We start from the raw sequence: 14,567 nt of genomic DNA on the forward strand, positions 1-14,567 counted from the left end.
TATAAATTTCATTATCCTTCACGTTTCATACACGCATCAATGTAGCATAAAATTTATTACAGCCCCGGTAAGACTCGATCGAGTCTCTTATTATTGTCGCCATATCGACAATACGGAGGAGGCAATATTTATTAAAAAATTCAAATGTCGAACGACGACTCGACTGTCGGCTTATCTATACGTTCGATTAACAGGCCGACGTACATAACACACGCACGAGATGGCAAAAGCAATGCGCATCGTCTGTCACCAACCGACGACGTCACATAACTTCATAACTTCATAACTTATATTCGCTGCAGCAAAATGGTAACGAAACTCTCAAATAATTAGCCCGAACGTACGTACAATAGCTCGGCGAATGCCCGCTGACCGCGCATTAATAATTCTTAGCTCATACCAATAAAATAGTCATAGTTGTAATTTTTGTTATTTAATAATAAGCGAATGAATCCTCGTGTCGTCTAATTTAGTGCTACGTTGATCATGACATCATTAAAAATCATTCCCCGGGACTGCCGAACGATTCGCGGTTTAACGCGGCACATTAATCGTCATTAGTCGCTCCTCCCCGACAATAAATAAGCCACCGACGACCACACGCGTATCCGTGTGCGTGCGTCACCTTGAGCGTCTACCTGTGCTTTAATTTCAAAAGTCAACTTACGTTTTCGATTTTCTCGTCGAGCATTCTGAAGAAGTCCAATTGACTGGTTGATATCTCTCTGAAAGTAATGGGAAAAGAGCCATCGTTAATATTATCACACATGTTGCAAGTTTTTCTCATTCGCGCTTCATTCGCGATCAATTTTACGCGCTTGGGAAACGTGACTAGCCATCGTCACTGCCGAGGCTGCTTTTATAATTTCGTGAAAGCGTCGTTACAGGCGTAGGGGGGAGACTCCTGACTCTCCTCTCCTGGGCATTTTAAAAGCGAGACAAAAGCTTGCTTGCGATGCTTTTTTTCCGGCCGATACGAGCGTCGCTGTTCAAAGTTTCGCGGCGCACCGAAAAACTTAGTCGAAATGTCGATGACGTTAAGTGGAAAGCAATATCCCAAATAGCGTGCTTGAGATTGAGAGAGAAAGTGAGAGAGAGAGAGAGAGAGAGAGAGTGAGAGAGAGAGAGATTCATAAAGCCCTCCCGTTATGCCTCTATGGCTTTGCCTAACGAATCCCCAAGCTCGGTCTTTCATATCTTGAGCTTAAGGGAGCGTACAAAGTTTGGCAAAGGGCTGCAGTTGGCGGAGGGGAATGGGGGGATGGGAGGGTGACGGGATGGCACGAGAGATAACGAACGCGACATACATTTGTCGAGTGGCATGGTCTCCAGCCGTGCCTCGCGTACCTTCCACCATCAACCCGTGGAATCAATTACGCTAGAGCGTCTTCGTCGTCGTCGTCTTCGTCGTCGTCTTCGTCTTCGTCGTCGTCGTCGTCTTCGTCGTCGGTCTCTTATCGGCCAATCTATATGTATAAAGGGCTCACTCAAAGTCTTTTTGAGAGGGCGCTCGAGCGTAACGTTAACCGCATTCCGACGGCATTCCGATCGTTTTTTTTTTTTTCTTTGTCGTCAATTTTAGCCCCGTAACGTTCGGTACTCTCGTAACTGACGAAGCAGCTCGAAGTTAATTAAACTCGCTTGTCGCTTGCATTGGCATTTCCTACGGCGAGAGATAACGAGGAGCCTTGCCGGCGAAACTAGCCGCGTGCTTCGTAAAAACAAAAAACAAAAAACAAAGAAAAAACAACAAAAATAAAAGCAAAAACAAAAAAAGAACAAGAAAAAAAGTGGATAAAAAAGCCCGTAATTTACATTCGTCAGGAATAAACGAGGGTGGAGAACCACGGCCAAGGGTAAGCGAAACCCCCGTGACCCTCGTGAGGAAGTAGAGGCAGTTGCCGATGTGGGGAGAGTCGCTCGCGTTGGCGTGCCGATGAAAGTAAGAAGGAAGGCGAGTGGCGCGAGAGATTGGCAGCTCCCGTCGAACGTGATGGGAGAATCGATAGCCGCCCGGGTACCGAGGGTGACAAGGGTGACGAGGGTGACGAGGGTGACGAGTTCGGGAGCCATTGTGTCCCCCTTACGAAACTGCCGACGAAGCTTGGAAATGTAAAAGTGTCGCCGTCGATTTTTCTCCTTCCACCACGAACGACGATCGGTTCACGACCGCGCTAAAATCGAATTCACCCCCTTCCCTTCCCTTCCCATCCCTTCCCTTCCCTTCCCTTCCCTTCCTTAACCGTCCACCCTTTTTCCTTAGTCAATTTATCGTTTTTCCAACCGAGGCGCTATTCCTTCGACGAGGTTCGCTCGTCCTGGCGCGAGATGCCATAATCCGGCTGACATCTGCCCCCATGATAAGATCCGAGAAAGCGTTTGCAAACGGTCGGCGAGGTGCGCGGCGACCTCACCAACTTGAGAAAAGGATGGAGCAACTGAGCTTGCTAAGCAGAAGCAATGGGACACCGATGGCTTCTATCATAATCGATTGTCAAGGAGTGAAACAGCTGGACGGATTACAAAGCCCATAGTGGAAAAAGCCATAGCGTTTTTAAATCTCTTTCTCTCCTTTATTGGTAGAGCTCGAGAATATCGACTATCGCTTACACATTATCACGAAAAGCAGATTTTCTTTTCATTAGATGGGAGATGGCGTCAGCGCATTAGCGTCTTGAGCGAGAGCCGCACTTGGCTGAAAGTCGAAAAAATTTCCGTATGCAATTTAATGTAACGGCGTACGTGTAATTCTTATAGTAAATAGCGATATTTAATTCCTCGTATATTTTTATGTTTTTTGTTTTTGTGCGAGTCGTAAGAGGAGTGGGCGGGATAATCGGGCGTCGGGCGGTACTCACGTCTGTTGCAAGAGAGGCCCTCCACCAGGTGCGGTTGGCTTCTTCTTAGCCTGCGACTTGTCGAGCGATCCATTCTGCTCCTCGTTCCGATTGACCTCGGCCCCGTTATTGTTTGTCTTGTTGCCCTTGCCGCCGCCATTTTCGTTTTTCTGCTCGATCGATGCGGAGCCTGAAACGCGCAAAAATCAGATATGAGTCATCGTCGCTTGGTTTTGTGCTTTCGCGGAGCGAACGCGTCTCGCTCGGCGCCACCGTTTTACATTTACGCTATCGCTTATGAGATTGTTACCCGTTGCTAAGTCTAGAGGACCTTTTGCCGCGACGCCTTACATACTCCCGTAACGATATCCGATCCTCGCCCAAGGACTTTTATATATATATATATATATATATCAGTATATGTATGCATATGTACGTGTATGTACGTATATATGTACGTGTATGTATGTATATGTATGTATGCATATAAATGTGAGCATTTACGTACTTTTAAGGCTCATAGTTGTAAAATTATTCATGCTTGTGCTGTTGTAAACAAATTGACGAGATGACCCAGTTGCTTCCCATTGTCAATCTTTAAACATTTTCCGATAATTATCATAATAACTTTGTTTGCCGTTGCCAATACAACACTTGGCGGTTATGAGCTCGCGTACGCTTACTATGGGTGTCGGTAATGTAATAAAAATGTCGTTTCATAATACCATTCGTAACGTCGGGGGCAATGTCTTGCCGAAATAATTGTTCGTGCCGATTTGCGCGAAAATATTTATAGAAAGGTGAATAAGATACATCGCTCATCGACATCAAGATCGTTAACAATACTAATTTATCCTCATCGTTATTTTTTGTTTTTATCAACGGCACACCAAGCTCACACGAAGTGTTGAATTAGAGTAGATGCCAACTCGAGTACCTGCAGTACTTTTTATTGTTCAAGGACAAGTACCGTTCAACGAATTTCCGTCGCGTCTTTCGTTATTCGTTCAACCGTCAACCAACAGCGCAATGCCACTTGTTCCAACATCGAATATTCTCGTACAATGCGCAGCAGCCGACATGACATCCTCGATTCTCTCAAATTAAATATCGATAAAACGCAGTTAAGGCTCAGTGAGCGCACCGCTTCACTCATACTAGTCACCACCCACACTATTAAACTCACTAGCCACCGAGTGTCCGATAGAAAGTCTAAACTTTGCGCTAAATTTTAATGGACTTGCGTGCGCAACGCGACACATTGAGCTGAAAAATTGTGACTTTATAGTTAATCAGGCCGCGTAGAAATGGCGTAAGATTTTAATTCGCAAGGGACATCGAAGTGATCGGCCTGACATTCAAGTTTACATTCCACATCCCACCGCGAACGTAGCAAAATGAAGTGGAGGGGTAATGTCTTATTTAGCGATAATGCTTCTTGGTTGCAATAGAAAATAGTGTTCAAGTATTCGTTGTTCTGGGCAATATTAAGTCGTGGCATTAAGGACAAAAAGATGGCTAGTCAATGCCAACTAATAGTTTGAAATATTAAATAAATGACTTGGCAAAGAAGCGCGGCTTACATAATTTATAAGGTATCTCGCGCATGCATCGTCTCCATTACCGTTAGCATTCGAAAATTTACTAAACATATGTAAAGGACGCATATATGGATAATCATTTGGATAATCATCATCCTCGTTTCTTACGAATTTCATCGAAATACAAAGAAATCATCGTGATTTTACAGGTATTTCGAGACCACCACAGCATTGCTTATGAACTTGTGAAATTTTATATTCACTGGCTTCCTCACTTCTTTCCTAGTATTATGAGAAGTTCCAGAATAACAGTTAATAGCGATAAATAATCAGGTACGATCGTTTATAAGACATACTCGATACCTTAGTGATATTATGAATTTTGATAATAAACTGATAATTCTAGTAGGGCATAGCATAACTTCGATCCACACCTACGATTATATATGTGAATATTCGTAAATTGCAACAAGTAGCGTGGCACTTGTAATATTATAAAAAATATACAAAATAAAAATATACAAGTCGTAAATGTAGTAAAAAATATCGTTCTCGACTGCTGTTACTTAATGTCTTGCATTTATTCACAAGATATGAGTAATCTGTTATATATATAAGCTTTAGGTTACAGTAAGAATCGCGAATCAAACTGTTTTTTTTTTTTTTTTTTTTTTTTTTTTTTTTTTTTTTTTAATAACAATTGTATCATATAGTCCAAGTGCACATAACTCTATTGAAGATTACCCGTACAACATTGAGGACATCCATTGAAAGATCTACTAAATAGCCAACTTAAAGGCTGTGTAGAAACAGAATAATAACAGAATGGCATTTATTAATTAAGAAATATCAAGCTCTAGTGACTATAGATTCTCCATTAAAAATTATGCTTTCCAGTTTGACAAAACTCGGGTGCAATCATCTCCCAATTAAGAGCCTCATAAAACGCAACGATAGATTTATTATGGCGATCGACATTTCAGAATGCTCTGCACAATGAAATACGCATAGAAATTGTAAAACAAACGATAATATAATACGCGCGTTCTCTCACAAAAAGTTCTCGGACACGGAATGGGGATGAAGATAGGTCGACGGCTGCGAGGTCTCTCGACCTTATCGCGACACGGGGAGGAAGGAGAGCGACCGAGAAAACGATGCTTAATGAAGCGAATTGCAATTGCACTTGCGATGCGGACAAAGTTGAGCTTCCTTTTCATCGCTGCACTGCATAATTTTTGCTTTTCAGAGCGCAACCTACGACCCGCCTACGTTATCTGTCCTCTTCCTTGCTAAATGTCCGAATTTATCAGGGACTATCCGATCCTGGAGCGAGTACATCTCGCCGTACGCTTCAATTCTTTATGGCCACACTCTTCGCATCGTTCGATAAAATCGCGGATGAGACACGATAAATGCCATGCTCTTTTGCACAATTATGAGGAGGGAGAGAGGGAGGGAGGCGAGAAAGCGATGCTCGACCGGAGCCCCGTTAACAAGCATCGATAACTTTGCCTAAAGTGCATTTCTTATTATTATTAGAGTGGCTTTCTCATTTCTTAGCGGGATAGCGACGCTGAGAAACGCAACTCAAGTCTCTCTCTCTCTCTCTCGAGCGCGCGCGCGCGCGCGCGTGCAACTGCAGCTGCGCGATGAATCATGTCTAGCGTCTTGCCTTAGCGAGTTGGCAGCTCTAATCATCTCCGGCTCGGCCTTATCGGCCTAAGAAAGAGCAAAAAACTAGTGCAATCCCGGGGAGTGTTTCTCGTTAGTCGCGGATCATGGGAAAGGACCGATGGACTCCTTTATAGCCGCGTACATCGCTCCTGCGATCCATCGTGACGCAATCGGTCTGGATACCCTTGGGTTTCCCTCGCCTACCGATCCCCCACCCCGTCCACATCTTTGGCTTTACCTCCCATTGATTTATTATGTGGCGAGCTTGCGAATCCAGGAAATCATGCCTTTTCCCTCCCATATTCTGCATCTCTATGTCTATTAATAGCCGATTGTTCGCGAGGCACATTGATCCGAGAGGAGCTGCTCTTTTTTTTTTTTTTTTTTTTTTTTTTTTTTTTTTTTTTATGATTGTGCTCGAGAGTTCCGCGAGGAGCGTCTTGTCTTGAATATTGCATGCATAAGTGAAAATAATCTTCGTCATATACAAACAAAATATTCAGGCGCTTTTATTCTCGTCGAGCCGCTTTACTGGTATGCAAATTGGTAGATAAATGTCCTCTGATTTTATTTACCTTTTCGCAAAACGCCACCGGAGCACCACCTTGTGAATTATTCAAACCGATAGTTATCCGTAACGTGAACGCATTGAGATTATTATTTAATGTGCGGATTACTGTCACAGGAGCAAGTAAAGCAGCAGCCGTCCTCGTGTGCGCGTGTGAATTTACAAAAAATCGGCAACTTATATCAAATAGTTTTCGCCTTTCGTATTGTTCTACTTTTAATGAGATATAAATATATTTAATAGCTAACGCTATGGCTATGGCCACCGCTCTACGATACAAGTAACAAAAAAAGTAAATAAAATAAATAAATAAATGAATAAATAAAAATTATTTCCAAATACAAATGCAGCTATTTGTATTACATTTAAATCATTTATCAAGAGAAATTCAAGTTAAAGATCTCTTAGTTATAATTAATGTTGTCGATTGATCGTTAAGTCTTCGAAAATATACAGCCGACGTTTGCCTAATTAATATACTAAATTATTATGTTCAATTATGGTTGTTCTAATAGCTGATTTAACGCTAAATTTCATTTTTTCGTAATCTTGAGTAATTTAAGTGCAAATGTGCAGTAGTTATTAATGTTAAATTCGACGATTCGTAGACAGAGTATTCTTCGAAGTTTGCAAATATATTGGTTTTTGTGATTAAGCGATAATGCCATGAATCATAAATTGACATAAGCGAGATTTGAAAAAGTAATGCTCTCCTCAGCCATATAAGAATTGTTTCAGGATATCATAAACTTATTTTTCAAATTTCCATTTGTGTCTATCATCAATACGGTTTCGTAGCTTAATTATTTCATCGTTCTATTATCATTCATTTCATTCAAAAGGCTATAAACATACTTGTTAAATCAACACATTGTTATCATTAATATTTGTACTGTCTCTGTTGAGAGTCTGTGGAGATATCTTTAAGCGGTTGCTCATTTTTGTTTTTTTTTTGTTTTTTTTTTTGTTTTTTTTTTTCTACACTCGTTAAATTAGTTGAGCATTATGTTCTATGAGCTAAAAGTGAATCTAATAGAAACGGAGTGAACAAATTTAAAAGTTTTTTAATTACTGAAAATAAAAAGAAAATTAAGTAAAAAGAAGATGGACGTTAGTATGTAATTCATTCTCTTTGTGAATATTCTTTCCGTATTTATGAAGTCGCGAAATAAAGGAAGACATTAAAGTAAATATACTATACTTAATAATTATTCAATTTTTAAATCCAGTTGCAACAAATATTATAATCAATAAATACAAATCTAAGAATAAGTCTCAAAGTATGAGCTAAAAATTTGTTTACAATTTATTAACACTTCGCTTAAAGCTTAATCAATTAAGATGATATATTTTTTCATATTAAGCAACTAAAAATTTAAAAATAAAAATTGTCTCACGTAGATTATTGTCGATAAAATCGCTAATAAAATGTTTCTCAATTTGTAGGAGTTATTTGAAGAAAGATTTTGTTGTTTAAATGAGCGAATATACGTCATTTATAATCGATATATGTCGATATATTCAATAACTATAGACTACATCTCTAACAGATAAACCCAATTAGAAATGATAAATAAAATTATAACGGAAGCAACAGTTTCGACATTAAATTAAATAAATCAATTGTTTCAACTGTAATGCTATCGAGAAATCATATCAGTGCAGAATATGTTATTATTCTGTTATTATTTCTTTTACTTTTCCCTTCTTATTCTCATGAGCACTACTTTTGCAAATTATCACCTTATACGATTATGTCCTTTATTTATTATCAACTTGTTGATGCAATATTTTTAAACCACTACCACCACCACCCCCCCCCCCCTCCGGTCCTCCCAACCTTCAAAAAAAAAAAAAAAAAAAAAAAAAAAAAAAAAAAAAAAAAAGGCGATTCAAATTTCCGACATAATTATCATTATCATACAATAATATCCGTAATGAGTTTTTGTTAAGTTGGCAGTTCTTCCAAAACGTATGGCAAAGTTCATGAACAACTTTAATAAGAATTGTATCGTTTATTTCCTCTCGTGATAAATCCATCCTTATCTACATAACTTTGTAGAGAATGCGAGCGCCGAGTTGCTCGCGATTCGATGAATCGAATTCTTGCAGAAGATCGCGGTTAGATCTCAATGTTCCAAAAGGACGTGACGATGAATGCTTGAAAAATCCAACTTTTAAATGAAAAATTACTCTGCGTTTAAGCTTTCGAAGAATCTCGAATGAAATATTGAAAATCTGAAGAAAATACGAGTACGTCTGCTGATGATGGAAATATTATTATTTTAAATAATTAAATTGCAGCAGACATTTTTGTTTTTTTTTTTTTTTTTGTTTTTATTCATTTTGTTTTTGTTTATGTTTTTGCTTCTGTTTATGTTTTGTTTATTTCATTATTAATCTTAAGTGATTTTATAAAACGAAGCGCTATTTTTCATAGTTTGCAATTTCGTTCCGACAATGAAATTGCAGTTTAGTTTGATAATTAAATGCGAATTATTGTCATTCTCTGAGTGTACGTTTGCGTAATGAGAAACTCAAGTGGCTTATGGCTTTTCATGGAAAGGTCCCATTGAAGTATCGGTTCACTCGTCTCACTCTCCCCGTCGTTTCTCGTAAGTCTTTCTTTCTACTTGCATATCGAAATTTCACGCCTGACGAATCGCTCAACAATTATTTTCCAATCTTTAGCATTTTTTTTCCGAATACCACCATACACGTCATTTTTTTTTTTGTTTTTTGTTGTTGTTTTTTGTTGTTGTTTTTTGCTTTTTGTTTTTGTTTTTTGTTTTTGTTCTTTGTTTTATCATAAAATATTAATTCCATTGGATCGTTATTTCTTCGCAAGTATGCATGCGGTTGTTCTGGCTTCTTTGTCGCTGAAATTTTTCAAGGACCAACATTCTTATCGAATACAAGAAAACTTAGTATTTGCTTTATTTACTTTATTTACGAGCGGATAAAGTCTTTTATATCATTTTATCCGAACGTGATATGTTTTCGATATACATGCATATCTGACATAACATACGAATGCTAATCAATAATGTAAGAATGAGACAGCTTGAGTTGTAAATGAATAGTTCGTTTCGATGATTTTCATCCTAAGCTCTAATAATTATTCTTAAATATATAAATGTCCAATGACATTTATTATATATGAAACCTTAAAATATCACGAATATTAAAGTAATGAACTTATTATGTCTGCTCCAAGCTCGAAGAATTAAATTCATCTCGGATATAAATTTTGGTTATGAAAGAACTTATGTCTAATAACAATCATTAATGAGACTTTGATTATCATGAGTGAGGAATTAAGTTTCTAAAGCATTTCTTTAATCATTAATTTTAAAAGCCTAACAGCCAAGTGCGTCACAGTTCTGTTGACTTGAGATTGGATTTTAAATTTGTATTGCGATGTTTGCACATGAGACTTGTTTATTAAAATAATCAGAATTGCATCGATTATTTATTATAAGTTATGTTTTTATCGATATTTAACAAGTTAATACATCTATTAGGATTACGTAACATAAGCAGAAGAGCTTTTTCTTTCTCTATATTTTATTCTAAACTTTTTTCTCGTATTGTATTAAGACTTACCCCGCATTACGTCTCTTTCAATATTTTATATCATAGACGAGGCTGAACTACATTCGCCCGAATCTCCCGGCTATTCTACATTCTACATAAATTGTTCCGTGTAATAGATAGAGCTCGAGCCATTCATTGCCAATGTATAAAGAGGAATGAACTCATTTTCGCAAAGTGCGCTAAAAATAAAGACTATAAATATTAAAATTTGTAAAAGACATTACACGGTCTCTAATTCGATCTATAAATACGCGGTATTAGAATGTTGATTTTAACGAAAAATTCTCTCTGATATATCATTTAATATAGAATAATGATGATAATGCAAACGTCGATTCTACCGATTACAATCCCTCTACACAGAATCATAGGAGTGACAATCGAATAGTTAATAATTGTATAAAAATGTTCTTTAAAATTTTGGACGATAAGCAAGGTAATAATATATCGCTGCTTTATCGTTTGATCTTTCATTTTTCGTTAAAAAATTAGTTCTAAAAATTCTTCTAAATAGTAATTAAGCAATAATTATCCTGTTGACTGCTTGAATATTTACAATAAATGTACCGATAATCGTTAATTTTATTTAGTGCAATCACTTGCCACAGCTAAACTCGCAGCCTATACGAACATTTGATGAACATTTGACGAATCTATTTTTATATCATTGTTTTTATATCCATTGCTAATGCAAATATATTAACGTGAAAACGATTAATAAAACTCGTCCCTTTTTATTATTATAGCAACATTAAATTCCAATACATTTTAAACACTTGCAACGCTCGCGCGATCTATCTACTTTATCTATCAACATTTGTAAAGTATATAATACGATGTACCAGGAAGTACGAGTATCTCATTACGCGCACTTGCTTTGTACTCGGCGAATTAACTGCGAAACGGAGCTAATATTTACCGAAAGCGGCCGATTCAATCGTCGGACACGACAAGACCGATGATTTTGCAAGTAAATTTCTCGACGATGCTGTCGACGTGTGTAGCCATGCGCGAACACGCCTTCGCGTCATTAGGAAAAAGTAAACAAAAACAAAAAAAATTGTCTGAAAATTATGAGACGCCGAGTGAGAAGTTGTTTTCTAAGCAATTCGCTACCATAAAATTATATGAGGGAGTATATTATCGAGGCCTAGTGCCTATTCAATGATTATGGGAAATTGGAATTCCTTTAATCGGACAGACTTTTTCTTTTTCTTTCTTACATTCTTATTATTCATTAATGTCAGTTATGCTTTCTTATTATTCCTTTGTGTTGCCACTGTCGCCACTGTCACATTGACAAATAGGAATTACTTTCAACTAGTTGAATAATTGCTCGATAAAATGTCTTACCGCAATGCATTAGGATTCATTAGGAGAAACTTTATGACGTATGAATTGGAGAAAATAAGGGCTTTTTTTTTTTTTTTTTTAACGGATATTGTTAAGAATTATTAGTAAAGGGTTATAGTATCGTGATTGCTAAATGATGGAAAATTTCATTACAACGTCTAATAATTATGAACTCTATCGTGAAAAAATTACTTGTCACGTAGACGCGCGTAGCACAAAACGATATGTTAATGACAATCGAACGAGAGTTTTCCAAGAACACCGAGATAAATGGAATTATAAAAAAAAAGAATGTAAAATAAAAGAAAAAGCAAGTTGGTTAGTAATGTCTACAAAAAAAAAAAAAAAAAAAAAAAAAAAAAAAAAAAAAAAAAAAAAATGTCGAAAATTAACATATTCCGACTTTGCTGAACGTAGTCGGGAAGTAGGGATGTTTTGCAAATTGCTTCGTAATTTCAATTGAAAAGAAAAGCAAAAGAAAGATATCAGAATGCGAAGAGAAAACATAAACCCTGATTAAATGAATTTAATCTTAGTCGTGCGTATAAATAAATGTTAGGATTGCAAATATTGGGAAAAACTCGATATTTGATCGAGAAAAACGTATGTGGAACGCGAAAGCGGAATAATAACGAGGGGACTACAATAATAAATGCTTGGTTAATGTGACGGTGTGTAAATTAAAAAAAAAAATTGTACTTCTAATTGTAATTATTCGTTATCCTAATTATTTGTAATTGTCATTGTTTTACTGGAAAAGAAGAAATAGAATGAAGAAGAAGAAAGTTACTGTTTATCGAATTGGACATATACGATATTTATTGAAATGTTGAACATGACGTGGAATATGATGAAACGTGAACTTGGAAAAACTTGACGCTAACATTTCATGATATCTTATGAAATTTCATCGACATACTCTAAATAAATTATTAAAATAAGATCGTTATTAATGAAAGCACGCATTTTTAATAAATAAATTCTTATCATAAATCACATTGAAGTAGTGGACATGAATATTTTGCAGAATCAACGAACGAAATTTTCGTTCCATGATTTTTAAAGTATGAAAAACAAAAATTAAAAAATAACCAAATTTCTCGGTACACCGTCCGATAAACTTTACAGTTATTACAAATAAATGGAATGCGATCACGTTATACAAGAAAATAACAAAAATTATTTTAATACTTTAAATCGTATAGGAATTTTTTTGAAGGATTATTGCTCGTTTATTAAGTGGCTTCATACAAATTTCAAACCAAATTGCCAAATATTTTTCTATTCCGGCAATAATATTTTAATTAATTAAAGCAATGTAAACTAGATTAATCGCTACTTCGATTAAATTTTAATAAATGATTAAGGAGACTTAAATTTTTGCTTGATTAAAAGATTTTATTGGTAATATTTTGTTTTTTCAACGTTCGAGAATAAATGATCAAATAATACGATTGGTACATCAATTTTTATTTTGTGCGATTCGTCGTGACGATAACTTTCCATTTGTCGAAGCATTTCTAACAATAACGGTATAAATAAAGAACTACAAGAAGAAGAAAAGAAAGAGTAAACTATCGGTAAAATAAAAGATACATCTCAAAAAAATGTCATTGTCGCATTGACATTATTACCTATGGTCTAGTGAAAATCAGCCTACCCCCCCCCCTCTATGATAATATCATCAATATTATTTCCTTTATGATTGAATAACTGTTGGAAAGATGGAGAAAGAGAGAGAGAGAGAGAGAGAGAGAGAGAGAGAGAGAGAGAGAGAGAGAGAGAGAGAGCGCGAAAGAGAGCAAAGCGTAAAAGTACATATGCACCGGGCATTCGTGTCCATGAACCATTCGACTGATATGAATATTATTGTTACCTATTAGTGTTTTTTCAAATCATTTTGTGTTGTGAGCTATGTTAGTGTGCTTTGGCGTTCTAAATAAAAAAAAAAATAAATAAAGAAAGAAGTTATTATTTAATGGATTGGGGAAGGCGTGTGATAATATCGATTAGTTATTTTATGGTGGTTTTTGACGATTTAAGGGATTTAAAGGATTTAAGGGTTTTAACCACTCCTTTACTTTTACATCGGCCGAGCTTCCGAGCATTCGCTGTAATATTTATTATCTTTTTTCAAGTAAACATTTTCAGGTCAAGCGTAGTTTAAAACGGCAATTATAATAGAATCGAGAGGATGCGATGATTTTGCTCGGATATGAAGTAAATTCGAGGAAAAAGGCGATATTCCGATGTTACTTGTTGTGTATATTGGCCGATAGATTAATAATGTCAATTTAATATGGCTTTCCGTTCTTAATTTCTCCGTCATTTCATTGATCCTAGACATTCTGATATTATACAGACTTACTTATGTAATAATCTTTCAGACCAATATCAATTGTGTATTAACTTTAGTAGTTTGCAGTTTGAAAAGGAATAGTTATTCCGTTACAATATGTTCAATTGCACATAAGTAACGATACAATGTGTGAAACATGACTATACATGTGCAATAATTATAAATTAATTAAGGATTTTTCAGCCACGAAACAATTAACATCGCAAACATTTAACATCACGATATTCCTTAAAAATAAAGCTTAAGTGTTTTGCTTGAAGAATAAAAAATACAGACGGTATATAATACAATTATGTAAGCTTGTAAAAGTCCTATAAAATTTAATCTAATTAAAAATTGCACACGTAACGTAAAAGTTTTATTTGAATCAATTGAAAGTCTGCTTATGTCCACAATTGAAACGTACAGTTGGTTGCAAAAAGTTTGAATAACATCGATAGTTACTTCGCAATTTATTTAAATATGGAAATACTCAGACGAACATAACAGGATAAAACAATGAGAAAGTTCATTTGACTTTTTTTTTTCTCTAAAAAGGATAGACAGTACGGACGAGAGAAAAGATTTCCAGTCAAAAAGTTTCGTCTCTCTGGCTATGCATATATATATATATATATATATATATATATATATAT

At 36.1% G+C, this 14,567-nt stretch overlaps 1 protein-coding gene across 1 annotated transcript in view; it reads right to left on the reverse strand.

Annotated features, from left to right (window-relative positions):
• tow (target of wingless) overlaps positions 1-14,567 on the reverse strand; it is a 62,899-nt gene that overhangs the window by 3,642 nt on the left and 44,690 nt on the right. Inside the window, exons 2-3 of the mRNA XM_011508152.1 lie at positions 2,859-3,027; positions 668-725 (exon numbers count right to left, since the gene is read on the reverse strand). Coding sequence (XP_011506454.1) covers positions 668-725; positions 2,859-3,027 — 227 coding nt within the window. The remainder of the gene's footprint in view (positions 1-667; positions 726-2,858; positions 3,028-14,567) is intronic.

The sequence above is a fragment of the Ceratosolen solmsi genome, unplaced genomic scaffold (genome assembly GCF_000503995.2).
Source record: "Ceratosolen solmsi marchali unplaced genomic scaffold, CerSol_1.0 scaffold1, whole genome shotgun sequence".
Lineage (NCBI taxonomy): Eukaryota > Metazoa > Arthropoda > Insecta > Hymenoptera > Agaonidae > Ceratosolen > Ceratosolen solmsi.